Genomic DNA, 24,322 nt, shown 5'->3' with positions numbered 1-24,322 from the left:
TGAAAAATCTTGCATAATACAGAAAAGCGGAATATCAGAAGCAGTGAAACCCTTAGTATATCATGTAATAAAAATAATGACCTTCAGATGAAATGCCTAACCTGTGGCCTGATAGCAATAGTATAGATAAAATACAAAACATAGAAATAAAAATACAAACTGAACAAAATTAGACCTTTGTTGCATTAAAAATATGGGGCAGAATATTGTCGTCGACTTGCGGGAGCGGGACCAACACGCCGACGCGCCAAATGTCGCGCTATGATGTCGGGCGTGCATCCCGACATCATTGTGCATCATTTAGACATTTCATTTGGCAGGCGCACGCCAGAGGCGGCTGTGTGCCCGCCGAACTGTCAACGGCCTATTAAGGCCATTAAGTTCTGCCGAAGGGCCGTGAAGGCTCGAAACGTTAACTGATTTCTTCTCCACCGATGCTGCCAGACCTGCTGAGTTTTTCCAGGTAATTCTGTTTTTGTTTTGGATTTCCAGCATCCGCAGTAGCTTTTAGCTTTTTGTTTTTAAAAAAAACTAAGGTTGTTTGCATCGCTGCCCGTCCAACCTTAAGGCTGGCGGGCAGGCGAAGAGTCCAAACGGCCTTTGTGTTTTTCAGGAAACCTCATCCACGGGTGGGATGATGTTTCCTGAATGTTTTATAAAATAATGAATTAAAATTTGCTAAATTCACAAACATGTCCCAGCTCAAATGACACTGTCACATTGTTGGACATGTTTAAATAATTTTTTTCATCCTTTTATTAAAAAGTTTTACTATCAACTTAATCTCCCTGAGGCAGCTCCATGCTTCAGGGAAATTGCTGCGCTCTTTCGCACGCATGTGCAAAAGAGTGCAGGCCCCGACTCTCCCTCCTCCCCTGGCCTACACAAATAGCACTGAGCACTACCGGCCACACGTTACACTGGGCGGGCCTTAATCGGCCTACCCATGTAAAATAGCAGCGCACAGCCGATCACGGGCAGCGATTGGCTCTGCGCCCACCCCCGCCCACTCCCATCCAGCCCGCCCGATGTAGGTAAGATGCAGCCCATGGTATTTGCAATAATTGTTGTTGTTTGCATCATAGCTCTGGAGAAGTAATGCTAACACCAGAAATGTTGGAAGCTGAATTCAGAATGATTCAAAGTTCATTCCCAGTACCAAGGGGTCCAAAGAATGAAACAGCAAAAAAGAATGGGTAAGTATTTTATATCACATATATATTGTCTGAGATGAGGGGAATTCTCACATCCTTCAAATTGGAAGAATTGTTTGGAGTAACATTCAATTTAGGCAGAGACAGAAAAAGTGGGGTGGTATTGGATTGATCTCCTATTATTCACCCATGTTAATGGAAACGAAAATCAGGCAGCATGTATAGTGGACAGCTGATCCGATACTGTCAATGAATTTAACCTCATTATCTCCTGGAAAGTTTTAGCTGTGATTTCATAGAGGATTTTTAATTTGAGTAGAATTTCACAGGAAAAAATTCCTCTAGTCATTATGTGCAGCAATCAAAAAAACCTGTTAATAATGTCAGCACATCTGGGATATAGGGTTGTTCTTCTTCCATGATAGGACAAATTGTACTGTAAGTAATCCAGAGAGAGACAGAGAAAGAGAGACAGTGAAAGAGATTTACTAAGACTATGCCAGGGAGGATGCTTCAGTTATGAGAGATATTAGAAGAACTGGGAGTCTCTTTACTATAACAGAGAAGTTGGGGGAGACCAAATGGAGGTATTGAAAAGTATAGTTGGTGGGGATAAAATTGGACCTCATTGCATCTATTTTTCACACACTGTCCCTGGTGAACTCCTAAAAAAGGCATTAGACTCCTTTAATATGTTAATAAGTGGCCTAACATCACTTTAGGGCTCAAACCTGACATAGGTTTATGTTAAACACAACAGGTCTTGGAGCCCTAACTACATCAAGAATCCCAACCTTATACTTATAATAAAAACAGACACTGCTAGAAATAATCAGCAGGTCTGGCAGCATCTGTGAAGGGAGAAATAGAGTTAACGTTTCTGGTCAATGACCTTTTCATCCGAACTCCTCAGGATCAACCACCCTGTTCTGATCATGGCATGAGGTGTTGTGGGGTTGGAGCAGTTAAAATTTGCATCATTAAAATATGCCTAAAAACATAGTGATCACACACTCATTAAATTTAGAAGCAAATACCAGATATTTATGGTGAAGTAGCTAGTAAACCAGTTTGCTCATAGCTCTGTGGAAAGCTTGGGTGGATTTTTAAGTGTTCTCGCCTAATGTTAATAGGGTATTGCTAGTCTTTTTTTGCTCTAGAAATCAAGATCCTGTGATATCACATCAATAGCGCCCTGATTGCCATTTTAGGTAGGAACTGGTTGAAGCTTGCTTAGTTTAGGTCTCGACCAGTTCCATGGGGGATGGAAGAGATGAGGCCCTCAAAAGATCAGTCTTCAATTAAATAATGAGCACCACTGCCTTCATGAGCTCTCCCCAAATGAAAGCCCCACCTTGCCCCACCCTATACCAAGCTTCAATTTGGCGAGCTGAATCAGGACATTTGTGTGGCACACTATAATTCGCCTACCAAATAAAAATGGCGCCTTGAAATGACAGAAGCCTCTTCACCAAAGGAATTAGCGGCTGACCAGTGCACTTCATCAGTTAGCCACCCGAAAGTAAGAATCTACCCCTTGAGTATGAACCCAAGAATGACAATGAATTAATAAACTCTGATTATATAAGAGCTGCCTAACTATTTATTAAAGACAGGATTAATAATTATAATGATATGGGTTCCGTTAGTAGCATTCTAGGCTCTGAGTCATAAGATTGTGGGTCCAAAACAAAAGTACTGAGGATGCTGAAATTCTGAAATGAAAATAGAGGATGTCAAAAGTACTCAGCAGGTCCAGCAGCACCTGTGGAGAGAGAAAAGAGAGTGCGGGTTCAAGCTCTACTGTAGATTTGAGCACATTATCTAAAGCTGATATTTCAGTGCATTACTGCGGGAGTACTGCGTTGTTGAAGGGGAAAACTTTCATATGGTGCTGTTTGTCTGTTTAAGATTCCATGGCACTATTTAAAGAAGAATATGGAGTTCTCCGGGTTAACATTTCTTCCTTGCCCATCACAATGAAAAATAAATTAGATAATTCAGTTGCAGTCTCTGAGACCTTGCTGTGTGTAAGTTCACTGTTGTGCTTGCCTATGCCATATTCCTTGATTCCCTTAGTGCACAAAAATCTATCAATCTCAGTTTTGAATGTAATCATTAACTGGGGAAAATTCATTGAGAGCACCCTCTGAGTGAAGAAATTTCCCTACATCTCAGTCCTAAATGCCTAACATTTATCCAGAGACTATAGACCAGGGGAAGCAACAGCTATTCTGTCAAGCCCTCTAAGAATTTTAAACATTTCTATGAGATCACCTCTCATTCTTCTGAGAATATAGGCCCATTCTAATCAATCTTTCCTCAGAGCTCAGGCCTCTCACCCAGGAAATCAGTCTGATGAACTTCATTGTACTCCCTCCAAGGCAAGTATATCCCTCCTTAGATATAGAGACCAAAACTGTACATAGCATTCCAGGTGTGGTCTCACTGAAGTTCTATACAGTTGAACCAAAACACCCTGGGCATAAAATACAGATCCGATGCACCATCTCCAGCATTGAACTGAAAGTCCTCCTACAGTGTGCACTGCACTACCAGCTACTTCTGATGCAGCCTGGGGCACAGGATTTGGTGACCTGTCAAAGGCTGCAAAAGGTACAGCTGTGGTGCCTCTGGATCTGCAGCATGACAAGGAGATGGAGCAGAGTCTATGGAAAGGGGAAGCTCTGCGCAATGACCTCTGCCAAGTTGGAACAGTACGCATCCATGCTCCTTGACAATGACAGGTGGCTGTCTGTCAGGCCAGCCAATGTACCCGGCATCTTGGTTTGCATGCTCATCAGTGTTCTGCTGTATGCTGCCTCATCGAGGCCCTCATCTGAACCCTGTAGTAGGACTTCTGGTGAGCTGGCAAACAGACTATCCTTTATTCCTGGCCAGGCTACAGCTCTTTCGTGGCTGGAGACTCACCACTCGCTGATCTCAACTCCATGCGAACCTTCAAGTTAAGTGCAGTCCCAGTGTCTAAGCTGGTGCCGTGAGTGTCAGCTAAACTGACTGGGCCTATTTATCAGTCCTGTACTGTTGCTGTCTTTCCTCCTGAGGCTGTTGTGTTTGGACAAGCATCAGTTCTTAGATGTCTGAAAGCAGAGATTAAGAAGGGAAAGGTTGTTATGAGGACAGGAAGCAAGAGGACCATGTTCATACCATCTGCAGCTTGATCATCATGCCAGATAGCAGGAAGGTATGCTGGGAATGGAGAGGGAGCATAAGGCAGGAACATACTGTCTTCATCAATGTTCTCAGCAATGCCAGATGATATGGACTTTGTCGCTGCTCATCTCATGATGCAGAGAACTATCTCCACTGCAGGGCTCAGGAGATGCAGGCATCCTTGCCCTCCATCAGTTCTGCTCTGCATCTTTCTAATGTGTGCCACTTTGTCCTGCAGCAGGGAGGGAAGAATGTCAGTAATTATATAGCACTGTGTTTGAGTGATGTGCCGGCCACAGCTGAATAGCTGGAAGTATGTGGAGGCAGTGAGAGGTGGGTGAGGTTGACAGCATCGGTAAATGTGTGAGGGTGAGGTGGAATATCAGATGCCAGGTAAGAGTCCTGGGTGCTAGGGACTGGTACTGGGTGAGTTATGGAGGTATAATGCATCAAGCAGTCTGGCCAAGCGATGGATAGGAAATGTCATCTGAGATGTTTTCACTGACCATACACATCATTAGACTTCTTGGGGCACTGGTGTCAGGTCCTTAGGGCCGGACACCGGGAATTGCCCTCCCTGGCTACCTGCTCTAAATTCCTTCTGAGGGTGTTCCTAGAGGGCCAGGTGCCCTCCCTCCATTCTACTCCCCCCCCATCTACAAAGAAACACAATATTTCTCCTCCTGTCCGTGACCCTGGAACCCTATCTCTGCCCTGGTGTTCCATTGCTCTGGTTTAGAATTGTAGCAATAGTATTCAGCAGCAGCCTTCTTTAGCTCAATGCAGCTTACCTTTCAAAGGAACAGACTGCCTTTAAGAACAGAAGGCTGGCTGCACCACTTGCTATTGGCATGCACTGCTTGGCTCCCCACTGAGTACAGGGGCAGCCAACAGTGCAGCCCTACACGACAACCTGTTAAATGAGGTGTCAGCACAAAACTTCAACAGGTTTAGGGTAGGTTGCAAATCATGACCCACGTGCCCAAAAAACAGCATGAAACAATTTTTAATCCATTTATTCTTATGCACCAACCACTTTGCAATAAAGGCTAACAAACCATTTGCTTTCCTAATTCCTTGCTTTTCCTGCATGTTAACTTTCTGTGATTCATGTATAAGGACCCCTAAACCCCTTTGGATTTCAACATTTACCAGTCGCTCACCTTTTTAAAATATTCTGCTCTTCCATTATTCCTGTGAAAGTGGGTAATTTCACACTTTCTCACATTATACTCCATCGTCTTGCCCAATCACTTAAGAGGTCTATATCTCTTTGCAGCCTCTTTGTGTCTTCCTCACACTGATCCTTGTGGCACTTCACAAATTACAACCTGCCATTCTGAAAATGACCCGTTTATCATACTCGATCCTATCAGCCTTCGCTCTCTTTCTTATAGCTGAGGTAGAGCAACAACGATAAATTTACATGGAGGTGGTTAAGCAACATAATTATGTCAGGAGTAGCAGAGGGTATTGCTGTAATGCCACTTTCGTATTTGTGAATTGAGCATTATGTCATTATATATTCTACGGTCTGTTCTAAGTGGCAACAGTTACACATAGCAAGTTTTTCAGTTCCCATTTGTGCATCAAGTATCCACCATGGCTTATGCGGTTGCCCATGAGCTTCATGGAAGATCAAAGATCTTCTGCATCAGGCCCTTCACAAGGTGTTTGTTTGTGACTTCTTGTGAGCTGTATTTGGCTTTTCAAGTGTCATCAGGGTTGAAGTTGCATTGACAAAAGTTAGACCTGTGGGTCCAAGAGGGCTTCCATGACTTCAAGAGCCATTAAGGACCATTGTTGAGGTACTGGTGGATGGGGAGATATTAATTTTGCTGGAGGATTACACCTTTGAAGTGAATGGATGACAAGGTGGGGGGGGTTGGGAGGTGGGTCATGTACAACAGCACGGTTAGCCAAAGTGTTGGGGTTGACATGAAGGGTCCAGTCCATGCACTGCATTTCAGTGTTTAGTTGGACATCAGCAAGTCAATTGTGGCTTCTTCTGGTCCATTACAGTGCACAGTACTCAGCTACAGAGTGCACAAGGGCCTTCACTGATCCCTAATCTTGGCTAAAAACCTCTTGCATGGCACCTTATTGAATCCCTTTTGAAAATCTGAATATAGTACACCCACTGCTTCCCCCTTATCCACCCTGGTAGCTACACCCTTAAAACACTCTAATTTGTCAAGCATGATTTCCCTTTCATAAAGCCTTGTTGACTCTGCCTAATTATGTTGTGATTTTCCAAGTGCTATGTTAACAGATGATTAATAATAATTCCTGTACTTGGGGTTACATTTAGCAATAAAGGCCGGAATTTTCCAGCCTCTCATGCCAGCAGGGTCTTGCGGACCCGCCAATATGAACGGAGATTTCAATGGCTCGCCAGCCCTGCTGCAGGAGAAACTGCCGCGGGGTGGGGTGGGGGGGGCTGGAAAATTCCAGCCAGCCAAAGATTCTGATGTGACATTGATCTGGATTTTTTGCTTCCTTATCTTAAAGGGTCTTAGGCCACAGAAAAACACCACAGAGCATTTTTTTCTTTGCTGTTAGGTAGGGAATGTTCCCACTATATTTTAGGATTATATAAATTGGAGGAGGATTACTTTATGGGTTGAATTTTCCCCCCGTTGAGGGGGGTTGTGCGGGGGCGGACGGAAGCGAGTGCGAACCCGATCAGCGCCCCCGATCGGGTCCGCGCCGCCATTTTACGTGGGCGGGCCAATTAACCCAGAAGTGCTGAGTGCTCCCTATGCAGGCGGGTGGGGGAGGTGGGGATTCCCAGAGTCTGGGCCTGCGCTCCTTCGTGCATGCGCGAAAGAGCACAGAAATCTTCCTGAGGTACAGAGCTGCCTCAGGGAGATTTGTTTAAGTTTTAAACATCTGAATAAAGTAATTAAAAACTTTTAACTCATGTCCCCTCATATGACAGTGTCACATGAGCTGGGATATGTCAATGAATTCTTAAAATAATTTTAATTGAACTTTTAAACATGTCATGAAACCTCATCCCGCCCGTGGATGAGGTTCCATGAAAAATGCAAAGGCCGCCTGGGCTCTTCGACTGCCCACCAACCTTAAGGTTGGATGGGCAGCTCATTTAATTATATCAATTAGTTTTTAACAGGCCTTAATAGGCCTTTGACAGTTCGGCGGCTGTGCGGCTGAGTCGGCTGCGCGCCCGCCGAACTGAAAATCTAAATGACGCGCAGTGACGTCGGGACACCCGCCCGATGTCACCGCACATCATTTTATGTGTCAGCGAACAGGCCCTGCTCCCGCTCACCGACCAGAAAATTCTCCCCTATATTGCACAATTATTCTCTTTCATTTAAGTTTGTGCAATACTGGCTCCAGCTATCAATATTAGAAAGCTTTTATCTGCAAGTGACATTAGGTAATTTTATTTCCGATTGGGGACCCCCACCTTGTTGCCATATTGACTTCCCACCAGCAGCACAGATTCATAAAATTAGTGCCATCTGACAGTAATAAAAGAATAGTGCACCTGTACATGGATTGTATTTTTTAGTAATCACAAATTTGTGTTTTAGTAACTCATTGCTCTCATCCCTTTATTGTAATCTAATTTTATAAATATTTCTGCATATTGAAGTAATACATTCATTTGCTTCCTGACTTGGGAGGACAGGTTAAAAACAAAACAAAAAGCAGGAAATTGCCATTCTTCAAAAAGTATTCGAAAGAATATTAATCACTGATTTGTTTCATTTTCTTTCAGTGAGCTCTCAAAGACTAAACCTTTAGAAATATTTTCTGCTGTTGAACCCATTCCAAGGTAATTATTGCATAAACAGTTGGTAATTAACTGTCCTTTGTCTAAAATATCTAAGAACTTCATACAGCAGTTTGTTTTGTATTTTTCTACAAATTTTTAACCAGCACAACAATGAAAACTGAGTCGTCCCAGAGGTTTCACATCTCCCATCATATGTTTAGATGAAGATCAGCAGAAACCCTGGAAAAATTATATAAACAATCATGAATACTGTTCCTCTGGGGTTTCTGCCAAAGATACAGATCATGATAAACCTTGTAAAAGTTACTGGCACATAAATTGCTGCTGCGGAATATTTGTTCTGCTTCTAGCATGGCACTTTTGTGGATGAAGGGTGTCAAACAAGATCCATTATTTAATACTATTGCTCTTCAAATTGGTGATAAAATGTTTTAAATAGTGATTGTGCTTTTGAAAATGAGAAAGATCTCCCAATGATAAAATTCAGGGCTGTTTTCTGTCTCCAACATTGTTGTTATGAACTCAGCTTTGTCTGCTGAACAATAATGGGCATGAATTTTTTGTGCCCTGATATCTGGGCATGGGGCCTGATTCAAGCCCATGCTTGTTGAAAAGAGAGTGGGTAAGACACAAAATTTGTCTACGTACCTCATTTCCATGATATAACATGCCAGTGAGGGGTTCCACCACAGACCCAGTCTCCATTCCTGTGCAAATCTCCTCTGAACAATCCGAGGGGTTGAATAGCATTTTCAGAAACCAGGCTGCCTTTCCTTTTTGAAGGCACAGCCCCTATCAAAGGGAAGTTGCAGCAATGCGCTGCAAGCTGCTGGAGAATTGGGCCAGATTTGACACTACCTCACCGGTGGGTTTTAAGGTTGGATAAGAGCTCCGTAAAATCTAGCTCGTGGCTTTCCCACCAGCTATCCGCCCACCCTCGACCTGTCCAAAATTTTACAGGAGACAGGGGAGGCGTCAGGCAGCCCACACCCTTAGGCCTATTGAGGCCCTTAAGTGGCCATGTGGGAAACCTGGCAGCTTTAGTTGCGTGGTCTGGTGTCGGGCAAGAATTGGGGGGAAACCTTTTTGGGCCCCCTGCGCCCATCGGAGGCACCACCCCCAAAGCAAACCCCTGTCTTCTTTTAATGCTCAGCACCCACCCCGGTCTCTTGAACCCAGTTCCCCATCCATCTCACCCCCTCTCACCAGGACGTGTTGGCAGGCTTAGGTGAGACCCCCAACCCCAGTCTTACCTCTGTTCCTCTGCTTGGTGGGACTGCCTATTGTCCCAGCATTGGCACCACTCCCAGTGGTGCTATTGGGACGACAGAGCTGTCAGTATTCTGATTGTCTGGCAACTCTCGAAGGTGGGTTACCCTACCAAGAGTCTAGCCGTAAAGCAACTAACCCTGCTGCCAGCATTAAATTGCTGAAAGACAGCTGTTAGAACTGTGGGCAGACTGATGTTTTAGCCGAAGTGAGGGATGGGGACATACAGGTATTACGGCTCCCTGTAAAATCCAATCCATTGTTTGTGGCCATTTATGGAGAAGCAATGGCACCCTAGGGGAAGGAGAGGGCAGCCAGATTTCGAAATCCCACCCTGTACTCACCTGGTCAGAAAGGAGGCCATGTTTCTGGCAAGGAGCAGGAAGCCCTACAGACTAACCCAATGAAGGGAGAGTGCAGATAGAGAGGGTCTGTGAATGCCCAGAGTGTGACACCATGAATCTGACAGCAGTGCCATTAAAGTTTCATGACCTCACCCGGGTGATCAAGGCGAATGAATGCATTATGGGCCGAGTTTTTACTCTGATATGTGAGTAAGAATGGAGGCCAGCAGGCAGCGGGCGTGCTCGTAACTTTGCACACCAGCTGTGTGCCAATTTACCAGCACCATCACCACAGGATGTTCTGAGGAAGGCCAGGTCGGGGGTGGAATGGCTACCCACCCGCAGGCAGTGTGTAGCTAACTAAGGTGATTAAGATGGCAATTAAGGCCAATCATCAGAGTTTTTCAAGTTGCTGAAAGAGTGCCTCAACATGGGTGTCTGGTGACTGCTCCTGACATGGTGCAGGATCAGCACCCACATTGGAGCCCACCATCGATGTCCCAACTCAAAACGCAAAATCCTGTCCCACAGCAATCTGTGCTCGAGCAGCTTATGAAGATTGCTGACGTGCCACCCGTGGGAATGACATTAGCACTGTGGAGCACAAACCTGCTGTTCTCTTTCAGGATGACAGTGCTCGTGCTCCAATCATTGCTATTCTGCCAATGTCCTTGCTGCTGTTTCTCAGCCAGCCAACCCCGACTGATGCCACCCATGCTGGGGCAGAGGAGCCCAAAGCTGGGCCCTCAAGGCTCAGAGCTGCTGAAGAAAATCCTGCAAGGCCATTGCAGTCTCCACCATTGAAAGTCAGCAGCTTTCCACCAGTTCTGCTGCAGCCACTGGACTAACACTGCATAGCAGCACTAGACCAAGCATGGAGACCGTCTCTGGCATGTACTGCAGAGATTCCCCGAGCAAATCAAGCAGCAAAATCTCTGCTTCAGGACTCCACTTAGTCCATGTGTAACCCCCATGTCCAGGGAGCCATGAGCCATGTGTGGAGTGGGTAACCCTTGTCTCCAAATAGCCAACCTCTTGTCTATTTTGGAGCCCAAAGATGGTAAGAATTGCTGACTGCCACCGAATTAAAGCATTATGCGTGCTGCCAGGATAGCAAGCATTCACCAAAATGAATTTCTTTGTGTGGTCTCACTCAAGCTGCACATTGACTGAGTGGTATCCTCTGCTGTTACAGTTTTGTTTCCCTTTGACGAGGGCCTGCAAAGCCAACTGCGTGCAGTCAATGCTGTCCTGCACCATTAGGAAGCTTGCTATCCTAGCAAATACACATGCCCTTTCATTCTGGTTTTACCTGCTCAGGCAGAAGAGGATAAAGTCCCCTCTCCTCCTATAGAGCACCTCTGCCACCTCTCAGATATTACTGTGGACAGCGGATTGCCAGCCCCTAGAAAGAACCAGTTGTGAAGAATGAAAGGCTGACGGTTATCTTCATAACCACTGGGTCATCCTCACCCTGATTTGAGGCTCCAGGTCTTCATGAAGGAGATGACACGACACCATCGTTACCCCTTTGCTGAAGCAAAGCCTCCGGAGACATTGGGCGAAATCATCCCAGATTTGCAGTACGTGCGATAGCGGACGAGAGAAACGACATTTTACCTGCCAATCGTAATAGTGGCTTCCCATGCGATATCACCCTAATCCCACAGCATTGATTATCCATTCCCAGGAAACACACCAATTCGATCGCGGGCAGGCTCTCATTCGCCCACCACGCAATCTCCTCGCCGCTTCATCACGCCAGGCGCCATATTTAAAGTGCAGCCGTGCACACACTTCTCAGTGTTTCCAGCACACGACTGCTGCAAAGAAGATGTGGCCCCGAAAGGCAAGAAGACTGCAGACCCCCAGTTTAATGACGCGCCCCTCGAGTGCCTTTTGGATTTAGTGGAGGCCCTCTGTGATGTCCTCTACCTCCGCTCTGATTGCAGGATGGGCAGCAGCATCACTAATCCAGCATGGGAGGCGGTGGCAGCGGTGGTCAGCACCAGTGCCCTGCAAAACAGGACAGCCACCCAGTGCTGCAACAGGATGAATGTTCTCATCAATTCTGCCAGGGTAACTCACTCTTCTCATCACCCTCAACTCTCACATTCACAAACCCATCACATATCCACAGGGAACACCTCAAGGGACAACACCACTAACTCTCACACACACACTCACATCTTCCTCAGGCTTATATCCTCTGGAGCTCGTGTCCTCATCCCGTCCTTATCTCCACTCACCACACAAACATTCCACACAGTGCCATATATCGTACAGGATAAGCCTGCTTACAACAGCAGGGAGAGGTCCCAGACCGGTGGTGGAGGAGGAGGGCGGGTTCAGCCGAGCTCCCCGGAACTCGTAGGACTGCTGGGGAAGAGGTGTCTGTGAGGTCCGAGTCAGATGACGAGCCTCTGGATTTGGCCTTCCAACTCATTGTGGAGAGTTAGTAGAAGGCAGGGGAACATCACACAGAGGTATTTGAAGCCTTCAACAGAGTGGCACACAAGTGAGAAGAGTACATCCGCCTGCTCTCTGATGAAGTGGTGCCCACATGTGCGTGAATGGAGGTCTCCATGGGAAGGATGGCAGATACCATGGAGACCCTGGTCCAGCAGAACCCGGAAATGTGTGCAGACCTGCATTCCATCATGGTAGCCATGGGTGAGATCCTGCAGTGGCGATACAAGAGGGAAACTGGGCACCTCGAAGTATCCCCTGGTGCTTCTTCCTCTCAAGGAGTCAGGCCAGGGCCCTCGGGCACCTAAAGGGAGGAGAAGTGGCAGCTGGACACCCCTGCATCATCCACTCAGGAATCTCAGAGGCTGCCCACTCCGTCCAAGTCCCCTTTGCCTGTGACCCCCTCAACCTCGTCCTCTGTCACCACAGAGGAAGCAGCTGGCGCACAGGAGGACAGCCAAAGCAAGCCGGGGCTCCCAAGGCCTCGGCTCTTCAGAGGACTCATGCCAAAGGCATCAGAGGCAGCAGGGCCAACCATTTTACGGGCTGTCTCCATCCCTGCTGTGGATGTCAGGGCAGCAACTAGAAGCCTAAGGTGTTTAAAAGTTAAGAAATTCTGATCGCAGTTGGTTGCCTGGGTGAACACATTTTGTCCCTTTGCAATCTGGAAATATGTTCAATATATTCACTTTCACTGAATAACATATAACGGTGTCTGGATACATAACATATATAACATATAGTGCTTCTGGAGGGAGAAGTGTGTATGGCAGGGCTTTCGGAGTCTCGTACAAGCACTCTCCCATGCACGTGGATCCTTCCCGTATCACACTCATCTCATTGTCCTGAACATTTTCAGTGCTGCCTGCTGGGGTTCGCTTTCATTTGATCATCTGAGCTGACCTGCATCTCCACCCACCCACTCATCGCATTTCCATGCAGCACCTGATCTCACCCACCACGACTCTCGCTTCACTTTCGATTTAGCCAGCATGGTAGTGCTACAGTTTTTCTTTCATTTGCCATCCTTTGACCTCCCCCAATCATCCATTTCCTTTCCCTCATCACTGTCGACCCCCTAAGCATCACCTTCCACCCTCTCTCTGTGACCTACCAAAACCCTTTTCTTTCGGGGATGTCCTGGTGAACATTCCTTCCCAAAAATTGCACCCCCATCCACATTAACTTCCCCAATCTCTTCCTTTCCACCCCTTGGGTCTGTGTCTGCCTCTGAGTCCCCACTAACCATCCTTACCGTCCCTTCTACCGATACCATCGAACTCTCACCCTCCCACCTTACCGCCTCACTCTGCCCTTGGTCATTCTCACCATTCCCTTGCATCACGCCCACTCTCAGCTCACTCCCCAAGAGGCGGTCATGGACTCATCAGAGCCCTCCCTTGCATGTTCGCCTGGACATCCCCCCTCAGGACTCCTTCCTCACTTGGAACTACTTCCCCCCTTGGAACTTCGGAACTATTTCCCCCTGCCAACGCCCTCCCCGTTATTCTGTTCCCGCCTTCCACTTAGTCCTTCCCCCTTCCTGACTCCTTCAGACACCCTTCTTCCTCCAGCCTTACCCCTTCCCCATTCCCAACTCCTTACTCCGCCCTTACTTCTTCCTCCACCTTTACTCACTCCCCTCTCCGCACTCCTTCCTCCCTTCACACTCCTTCCTCCCTCCGCACTCCTTCCTCCCTCTGCACTCCTTCCTCCCCTGGACTCCTTCCACCCCCTGGACTCCTTCCACTCCCTGGATTCCTTCCACTCTCTGGACTCCTTCCCCCTTCCGAACATCTTCCCTTACACCTTCCACCCCCTTACACCTACCCCCTCAGTTGCCGTCTTTTCCCCCATTACCCCCTCCTCCCCATAGTCCCTCCCTCCCCTCCCAACCTCACCCCCTCTCCTGACACCTTTGTTCCCTCCCTTCCAACCTCACCCCCCTGTCACCTTTGTTCCCTCCCTCCCAGTTCCGTCACCTTTGTTTTCTCCCTCCCAACCTCAACCCCCCCAACACCTCCATTCCCCCCTCCCAACCTCATCCTCTTGACAGCTCTTCCTCTCCCAGTCAATCCTAGACTTTCCTCTCCCACCCCCCGGTACATCTTCCTCTCCCAAACACTGCTGGACCTTCCTCTCCACCCCCTTGACCATCATCCATTGTGAGCAGACCCTCAACGGTTACTTTCCACCTTCCGCAAGCTGCTTCGCAGTGGAGCCATGTCCATGAAAAACCACCCAGCATGCCATGGACATTCCTCCAGGGTCCCATTACTGTCGGGCATACAACCTTCTAAAGAGAGTCCTCCTTCTCTTCCCCCCACGTGAAGATTCCCCTCTCTGCCTCCTTCTCTGCCTGTTCTGCTCAATTTGCAGAATATGTGGCAGTGCAGTCTTTGCCCCCATACTTATACTAGACAGTGTAATTCTCTGCTTCTCTTTGGTCAGCATCTCATCCAGCAACTCACCACAGTGCTTCTACCAACATTGCCTGAGTTGTAAGAGCATCTCTGGTGCAATTTGTTGAGTTGCCCTTTACATAGGCTCAGATCAGGGCCATCTTGCTGCATATGCTCGTTATTTCAGGAGTGAATAAGGAAGACATTTCCCTTCACATTTTTTGGTCGCTTTTAGTATTCGTGCATGACATCAGCCTGCTGACATGATCTCTATCTCTTTGGGCATACATGGGTCTGTCCCCTGCATGTGTCACTCTAGTTGGCTCACACTGTGGCCAGTGGTGCCTCCTGCAGGTGGGCCTGCGCAATGCCGCTAGAAGTTAGAAGCAAATGAATTTTGCGGCTAATAAGTTCAATATTTTCTTAACTCATTCCATTGGAATGCTATTAATTGTAAGTTACTAATGTTAAAGGGACATCACCCTAGAAGATTCTCTGAAGCTCTTCCGATCTTCCACAGCAACTCTGGCGGACAATCAGCAGAAACCCCAGAGAAACCATTTCCTCAGGTTTTCCACTGATTTTGCACCAAAGTTAATGTGGGAAGTCAGGGAACGCCTGCAAAAATTCTACCCCACCATGTTGATTCTCAGCAGTGCTAACTTGTGATAATCTATATATTTTCAGGGAAAAACGAGAAGAGCAACTGAATCTTTGGCTAGCGTCCAATAACAACCAGCTGGGATCAACTACTCAATTGCGGGTCGAGCACCTGAAAGGGATATGTATCAACAAGCAGTTGCTTCTTAACTGAATCCTGCTTTCAATACTACACTGCAATTCCAGACCACGACAGTTACATGTTTACCTTTTAAAGACCAACTCTGCTGCTTTGCATCTAATCATTATAAGTCTTGCAATCAAGTTTTAAAGCTTGCTGACTGAGCAAAATTATTTGAAAAATGACAGACTGTGGCATTATTATGGACCAGGAATTCTATGTGCCCATATTAAAAATAAATGTAGATTAAAACCATTGTATATAAAGCTCAAGCTGAGAATTAACTTTACAATTTCATTATTGTCATTCTGATGTTGTACATTTCATTTGCATTCCATTTTGAAAAAACAATAAGTTATAGTGAAGATAGATTTATTTCAGCACAACCTATTATGCCTGCAATCCTATAATTCCAGGACAGATGGAAAAGAACCCTCTGGAAAATGGCATAAATGGCAAAAGCAGTGTGTACATACAGAACAAGTACTTGATTGAGGGTATTATTGCCACCCATCAAACTCTTTCTTCATCGTTTCAGTCCATGTCTCTTTGTTGTAGAATTAGTGATTATATCTACCATGTTGGGCGGGATTTTGTGTTTTGGGTTGGGACCTGGACATTGAGATCAAATGCAGATCTCAACTCCGCGCCATGCCAGAAACAGTAACCTGACATTGATTTTGGTTGGATTGGCCAATTAGTGGCCAGAAGGCATTCTTGGTGCCAACTGTCCAACATGTGAGCTGCTGATGCCTGCAGAGAGAGACAGCGCATCACAACGGAGGCATCATCTGAAGGCCATATCAAAAAAATTAAAGGAGGCCACAGCTGCCTGGCCGTGATCACAGAGAGGCAACTCCTCCACTGGATGGTCAGTGGCTGTAGTTGTGGGCCTGACAGCTTTGCGAGTGCAGGTAGGATCCCTAACAGGATAAAATGTGGCCCTTTACCCCATGCCAGAGGCCGACTTTCTTAACTTGCCATGTTTCAGCTGCTGTGCGGAGCCTGCCTGCAGATTGGAAATTCCAGTTGACACGGGAGAGGGACTTTAATAGGCCCCTTCAGTTGGCTATCCACATCTTACTTGGAGGCAGGATGATGCCAGCAAACTGACACACCAACCAGCAACATGAAATTACATGCCTGCCAACCTCTGTTCTCACCCATTGGCCTCTGAAAATCCCGCTCATTAAAGTTTAATTTATCCACACCTCTTAGATTCCTGAATATCTCAGGAAGATCTGCTCTAAGCATTCTTCTACTTAGCGTACACATAATCAACTTTAATTTACCCTCATTATACTCTTGCTAATTCCAGTAATGATTCCAGCAGGTCAGCCTGATCATCATTGTTTTTACAAGTTCATTCCTACTTCCTGGGAATTATGCACCATTGCACTGGTTATACACGATAAGATTGTGTTTTTTTTTAATGCTGCTAAATATGCCAATGATTTCAGTAAACTCTCCATGACTGTCCCAGCCCATTCTGTGTTGTGTCCTGTTAATTGATTCCATTTATCTTCTAGCTCCAACTTTTCAAGAATAGTAAAATTGAGGTATCAATCACTATTGGTGCTTACACACCGATTTCTCCACAGAGGCCTGGTTTTGACAAATTTTACATGGCAAGCTATCCCTTTCATTTCAGTCTGGTACCTGTTTTTAGAAGTCACTTTTTTTCCATACTGGGAGTTATAACATTGACCTAGCTAATGTTTATACAGTAATTCATTATTCACTCTAAGTACGAAAGTTGTACATTCAAGCCTCATTCTAGATACAAGATCTCGCTGATATTCCAGTAGAGTAATAATGGAGTGCTGCACTGTTGGAGGTGCTGCCTTTCAGATGAGGCATTAACAAAGACCCTGTTATGTATTCGCCAGGTTGCTGTGTATCTTATATGCCTGATTTATCTCAGAACAATGCAGAGATGACACTAATTCCAAACCTACAACAGATTTATTTACGATACTTTAAAACATCTCAGAATTTACAGGATTTTCTATACACACATGGGGCGGAATCTTGTTGAGACGTTGGTGGGGTCTTGCCTGCTGGCTGGAGAGCCAGCAAGAAACCCATGCTGCCTCTTTTTGGGAAGGACCACCGAATCACACAGGCACTGGAGTCCTAAGATTGCGGAGCAATCCAGACCACAGGTAAATAATGTGGGGGTGGATTTTGTGGGGTGGAAGGACATGGGGTGCGGGTTGAAAGCAAGGGCAGTGGTTGGCACTCAGGGCCCCCCCCCCCCTTCCTGATTCCAGTCCCTCAATCAGGCAGTGAATGCTTTAGATCGAGGGCCATCCCCCTCCGCCCCCAGCCCCCAACCCTGAGGTGAAAAGCTGGCCGTACAGTTTTACCTGTAGTGCACACCACATGGCGATGGGCCCACTTGCAGCCAGGTTAATACCAGCAGTGACAGGATGCGGCCCTTAAGTGGTCATTATTTGTCCATTTAAGAGCCTCAATTGGCGACAGAGCGTGATGGTCAACCATGGGCCTTCCTGCCCAGAACTTAATTCTCGTGGAGAAGGGAAAGCGGTGGAGTTCAAGTATGCCACCACCCCAGCTAAGTAAATGTCCTTCCCTTTTGCAAGCTCACAATCAGCAAGAGCACAAGATTCTAGCCGAGGTCATCTCTGGAAGCCTATCTGTTTCAATAGATAGCTATCTCCACCCACAGGCTTAAGTAATCAGTTACAGTTCACAAGGATCAGTTACCAGAATAAGTTACCAGAATAGCAATCAAACACAGATAAATCAAATCATTGAACACTACAGGCCCATCTGGTCTTTCAGGTGGACATAAAAGATCCCTTGTAAAATTTGAAAAACAGCAGGAAGTGTTTCTCTGGTTTCCTGGCCAATATTTGTTCCTCATTCAACATCACTAAAACAGATTATCTGTTAATTATCACATTACTGCCTGTGCGAGCTTGCTGTTCTCAAATTGGCTGTCAGCTTTCCTACATACAACAGTGGCTACCCTTGAAAAAGCACTTAATTGTTTGAAAACTGCTCTGGGGTGTCTTGACACAATGAAAGGTGCTGTACAAGTGCAAGTCTTTTCTTCCTTTCCTTCTTTCCTTTTCTCCTTGCCTTCCTTCTTTCCTTTCCTTTTCTCCTGCTTTCCTGGTTTACATCTTTTGTGCGCCGGGCACAATTTCAAAATTTACATTTGACACGAAGCTTGGAAGTATTGTGAACTGTGAGGAGGATTGTTATAGATTTCAAGAGGACATAGACAGGCTGATGGAATGGTCAAACACATGGCAGATTAAATTTAATGCAGAGAAGTTTGAAGTCACATATTTTGGTAGGTAGAATAAGGAGGGACAATTCTAAAGAGGGTGCAGGAGCAGAGAGACCTGGGTCAATGTGTACAAATCTTTGAAGATGGCATGACAGGTTGAGAAAGTGATTAATGATGCTGGGCTTTATAAATAAAGTGATTTGGGATCCTGGGCTTTATAAATCAAGTACAAAAGCAAGGATATTATGATGAACTTTTGTGAAACACTTTTGACTTCAATTGGAATATGGGGCAGGATTTAACAGGGTGCCGGGGTCCATGCCACATCCACCCCCCCCTCCCAGCTGTGTGCCACCCCACAGTTATTTAAAGGCCCTCAGGCTGTTAATTCTGCCCCCATCTGGACAGGAAACCCCATCTCAGAGAGCTGCCATCAATCAAATGGCTGGCAGCTGTCTGCTCCCAGCAGCGCCACTGGGAGCGGAGGCCACCACTGGAACTCCATCCAGCTACCAACCACAAGGATGAAACCAAAGTGAAACTTTGGGAGAGGGAGAGCAGGGGGGATATCACTAAGTTAGACTAGAAGGTCCCTGTGAGGAGGGTGGAGTGGGGTGGCGTGGTAGATAACCCAGGGGTGGAGTTGATCCAGGGTAAGGGAAGACCTGGCAGGGCCCTCCGTTGGGCCCAGGAGGCCTGTTAAGGAGGCAGCCCCTTGCACACCCTCAGCCCATGCAATGAAAGCTGCCAGGCTGGACCTCTCCCGCCACTGGTTTAATCTCAGCAGCAGCGGGATGAGGCCCTTAAGTGGCCTTTAATTGGCCTATGGGTGGGTGGGCTGCCTGATGCCCCCCCCTCCAACCCTGTCACTGGTAAAATTGGAGCAGGGGCAGCACTGCAGCACTGGGCAGGTAGTCGGTGAGTATGCGCCCATGGCATTTTGCATGTCCCCCACCTGCAAACTCACCACTGGGCGGCTGTAAAATCCAGCCCATGATTCCATGATTTCCAATTCGTGGCACCATCCTTTAGGAAGGACATAAAGGTTTCAGATAGGGTGCAGAAAAGATTCACAAGGATTGTTCCAGGGATTAGGAACTTCTGTTATATGCTGCTGATGTTCTCATTAGAGAGAAGGTTGAGAGGCGATTTGATAGAGGTATTCAAAATCATGAGGGGTCTAGGGAAAGTAAAGAGCAAGAAACTGTTCCCATTGATGAAAAGGTTGAGAACCAGAAGGCACTGTTTTAAGATGATTGGCAAAAGAACCAGTGTGGACATGAGGGAAAACTTTTTTATGCAGTGGGTAGTTAGAATCTGGAATGCATTGCCGGAAAGTGTGGTGGAGGCAAATTGATCATTGCTTTCAAAAGAGTATCGGATTATTACCTGAAGGGAAAATAGTTGCAGGGTTACAGGGAAAGGGCGGGATAGTGGGACTAGCTAAATTGTCCTTGCAGAGTACCGGCATGGACATGACAGGCTAAATAGCTTTCTTCTATGCTGTAACCATTCTAAAAGTCTATGATTCAAGATATTTAATTGTTCTGACCTCACCGTTTGGTGTAAAGTTAAAGCAGTGAAGTATGAAGTGATACATTTTTAGGAAGAAGAATGAGGAGAGGCAATATAAAGTAAATGGCATAATTCAAGGCAGGAGCAAGGACATATTCCTACCAGAAAATTCTGACATCATTTGCAGTCAAATGTGCTCAAAAGCTACCAGTAATCATTTGACATCAAAAGGTGTAATTTGGAACGAATTTTTCATCAGTCATCAAAAGCACTCAATTACCAACTTTTGACATCAGTTGCCATCAAAAGTGCCCAAAAGACATCAGAAATGATCATTGGGCATCAAAAGTGTCATTAGGCCTCCCAACCCTACTCCACACACTCACCCATGCCTTTTCTCCCATCCCCGCCCAGCATCCACTCACTCATTCATGCCTCCCTTCCTCAGTCAGCCCCCACTCACTCATTCATGCTATCTTTCCCATCCCCATTCAACTCCACTCACTCACTCATGCACCATCCCCACCCATTCACTCATGCCTTCTTCTCTCCAATCAGCCCCCACTCATTCAGCCTTCCTCCTTCTCCACCATCCCCCTACCTGGATTTCATCACATTGCCTGAATGTGGGAAAGCTCCCACCCCTGCCCAACACCTTCCACCCCAACTGCCGACTCGGGCCTACCACCAGCAGCCTGCTGCCAGACCTGGGACCCTGGCTAGACCTTCCCCCCAACTACTGATTCAGGCTACTGCCTGCCATCAAATCCAGAACGCTGGCTGGACCTTACCCCCCTAACACCGACTTAGGCCTGCAGCATGGACCACACCTCCATTCTCACCCTTACCTGCTTTATTCTTCTGTCCAAGCGCCTCCCTGTGGTGAAACCCGTACCCCTTTGAGAGTGAGTGTTTCTGGAACCCGTACCCCAGTAAAAGTCAGTGTCTGTCGAACCCTTACCCCAGTGAGAGTCAGTGTGTGGGGAACTCATACCTCAGTGACAGTCAGTCTGTGTGGAACCCTTACCCCAGTGGCAGTCAGTATCTGTGGAACCTTTACCCCAGTGAGAGTCAGTGTGTAGGAAACCCATACCTCTGACAGTCAGTCTGTGTGGAACCCTTACCCCAGTAAGAGTCAGTGTCTGTGTAATCCCTATCCCGGTGAGAGTCAGTGTTTGTGGAACCTGTACCTCAGTGAGAGTCAGTGTGTAGAATCCATACCCCAGTGAGAGTCAGTGTCTCTGGAACCCTGACCCCAGTGAGAGCCAGTGTGTAGAAACCATCCATTTCTCCACCCTTTCCCCAACCTGGATTTCGCCATCTTTCCCAAATGCGGGAGAGCTCCCAAACCTTCCCCACCGCCTCGCCCCACACTCGTCTGCCACCGGCTCAGGCTGACTGCCAGCCCCCTACCACTGACCTGGGATCTTGATTGGACCCTCCTCCCTGGCACCAACTCAGACCTAACGTCCAATACTAACCCACCTTTTCTGATATCCAGAATGATCCAGGTATCTAACATGGGTGAAATGGTGGAGGATGATCCTTTGAAAGCGAAGGCTGGTGGGGTGATAAGTGAGGACAACCACCGTGGGTGGAAAACCTCGACTGTCCACCAATATTCATTACAAGCCTACCAACTCCCACAGCTGCCTCGACTACAGCTCCTCACACCCCACTTCCTGTAAGGACTCCATCCCATTCTCTCAGTTCCTTCACCTCCGTTGCACCTGCTCTGATGATGCCACTTTAAAAAACAGTTCCTCTGACATGTCTTCCTTAACCGAGGTTTTCCACCCACGGTGGTTGACAGGGCCCTCAACCGTGTCCGGCCCACCTCCCGCGCATCCGCCCTCACACCTTCCTCTCCCTCCCAGAACCATGATAGGGTCCCCCTTGTCCTCACTTATCACCCTACCAGCCTCCCCATTCAAAGGAACATCCTCCGCCATTTCCACCAACTCTAGCATGATGCCACCACCAAACACATCTTCCCTTCAACCCCCCGACGGCTTTCCACAGGGATCATTCCCTCCGGGACACCCTGGTCCACTCCTCCATCACCCCCTACACCTCAACCCCCTCCCACGGCACCTTTCCATGCAACCACAAAAGGTGCAACACCTGCCCCTTTACTTACCCCCTCCTCACCGTCCAAGGGCCCAAACACTCCTTTCAAGTGAAGCAGCGCTTCACTTGCACTTCCCTCAATTTAGTCTACTGCATTTGCTGCTCCCAATGCGGTCTCCTCTACATTGGAGAGACCAAACGCAGACTGGGTGACCGCTTTGCGGAACACCTTCGGTCTGTCCGCAAGCATGACCCAGACCTCCCTGTCACTTGCCATTTCAACACACCACCCTGCTCTCAAGCCCACATGTCCATCCTTGGCCTGCTGCAATGTTCCAGTGAAGCTCAACGCAAACTGGAGGAACAGTATCTCATCTTCGAACTAGGCACTTGACAGTCTTCCGGACTTAATATTGAGTTCAACAATTTCAGATCATGAACTCTCTCCTCCATCCCCACCCCCTTTCCGATCCCCCTTTTTCCAATAATTTATAATTTTTTTACAAATATATTTTTCTTTTCCCACCTATTTTTAAATTTATTTCAATCTATTGTTTCATCTCCACCTTTTAGCCCATTTCGATCCCTTCCCCCCACCCCGCCCCACCCCCACTAGGGCCATGTGCCACTAGCTTGTCCTGCTTGCTACCCTTAATGTTCCCAATAGCACATCATTTAGATGATATCACCGCAGTCAACACCCCTTTGTCCTTTTGCCTATGACATCTTTGGCAGTCTGTTCTTGGACTCCACCTATCCCTGGCCCCCTATCGAGCTCTACCTGTCCCACCCCGCTCTACCAGCTTATATTTCATCTCATTTCTATATGTCTTAGTTCTGATGAAGGGTCATACAGACTCGAAACGCAGATTTTGTCAGACTTGCTGAGTTTTTCCAGGTATTTTTGTTTTTGTTGTATATGCGCATACGGTATCGGCGGCCATCATTGTGGCTATCTTGCATTGGCAGGAGACACAGTGAATATAGACTGAGAGTAGCAAGATTTACAGTAAATTTTATAAGTCAATAGTTAAGTCTCAGTTAGAGTATTGTACCTAATTCTGGATACCAGACATTAGGAAGGATGCCAAGGCCTTGAAGCTGTGTTGAGGTGTTTTACTGGAATAGTACCAGAAATGAGAGATTTTACATATGTGGCGAGGCAAGAGGAACTAGGGTTCTTCTCTTTCCAGCAGAGAAGATTGAGATTTAATAGAGGCATTCAGAATAGAGGAGTTTTGATACAATTGATTGAAGAAACACTGTTTCTGGTAGCAAGAAGGTTGGTAACCAGAGGGCATAGATTTAAGATAATTTGCAAAAGAATCAGGGAGAGAATGAGGAGATTTTTATGCAGTGAATTGTTCTAATCTGGAATGCGCTGTCAGAAGGAGTGGTGGAAGCAGATTTACTAAATAACCTTCAGTGCTTGGTGGCACTAGGGCTGCATTTTCCTTGTATAGTTCTCAGTAGTGTACAAGACCATTCTCTTTTATATTATTTTTCATTCTTTATTACAATGCTGAGCCAGAGTTACCTCATGGGCAGGATCTTCCGGTCAGCGAGCAGGGACGGGGCCTGCTCGCCGACGCGTAAAATGATGCAGGATGATGTCGGCTGGAACACCTGACGTCACCCCGCGTCATTTCCATTTTCAGGTCAGCGGGGGCGCAGCCGAGTGAGCTGCACGCCAGCCGACCTGTCGATGGCCTATTGAGGCCATTGAAAAAGTAATTAAGGTCATTAATGGACCTGCCCATCCAACCTTAAGGTTCTGAAGCCTGGCGGGCTTCATAAAAAGCATGAAACCTCATCCATGGGCAGGGTGAGGTTTCATGAGGGTTTTTAAATCTTTTAAGAAAGGTTTCAATAAAACTTATGGACATCTTCCAACTCATGTGACAGTGTCGCATGAGGGGACATGGCAGGGGAAATTTTTAAACATGTTTAATGAAAGTTTTAAATCGGAGCTGATCTCCCTGACGCAACACTTAGCCTTAGCGAAAGAGCGCACTCCTGGCTGAGGGAATCTCCCACCCGCCCGCACAGGGAGCGCATCGCATAAAATGGCGGCGCGCCCCCAATCAGGGGCACCAATCGGAGACGTGCCCAC

General features: G+C 46.9%; 1 protein-coding gene across 4 annotated transcripts in view; it reads left to right on the top strand.

Annotated features, from left to right (window-relative positions):
• cfap221 (cilia and flagella associated protein 221) overlaps positions 1-17,536 on the top strand; it is a 192,100-nt gene extending 174,564 nt beyond the window's left edge. For 3 of the 4 annotated variants that reach the window (XM_078552368.1, XM_078552369.1, XM_078552371.1), the window contains 3 exons: positions 1,086-1,196; positions 8,080-8,136; positions 15,269-17,536. In XM_078552368.1, coding sequence (XP_078408494.1) covers positions 1,086-1,196; positions 8,080-8,136; positions 15,269-15,395 — 295 coding nt within the window. In that variant the 3' untranslated portion in view covers positions 15,396-17,536. The remainder of the gene's footprint in view (positions 1-1,085; positions 1,197-8,079; positions 8,137-15,268) is intronic. The other variant, XM_078552370.1, reaches the window with a different exon arrangement.
• Positions 17,537-24,322: the final 6,786 nt, after the last annotated feature.

The sequence above is a fragment of the Cetorhinus maximus genome, chromosome 11, assembly GCF_964194155.1.
Source record: "Cetorhinus maximus chromosome 11, sCetMax3.hap1.1, whole genome shotgun sequence".
NCBI lineage: Eukaryota > Metazoa > Chordata > Chondrichthyes > Lamniformes > Cetorhinidae > Cetorhinus > Cetorhinus maximus.
Note: the sequence above shows the minus strand (reverse complement) of the source record. Positions and strands in the feature narration are given on the sequence as shown.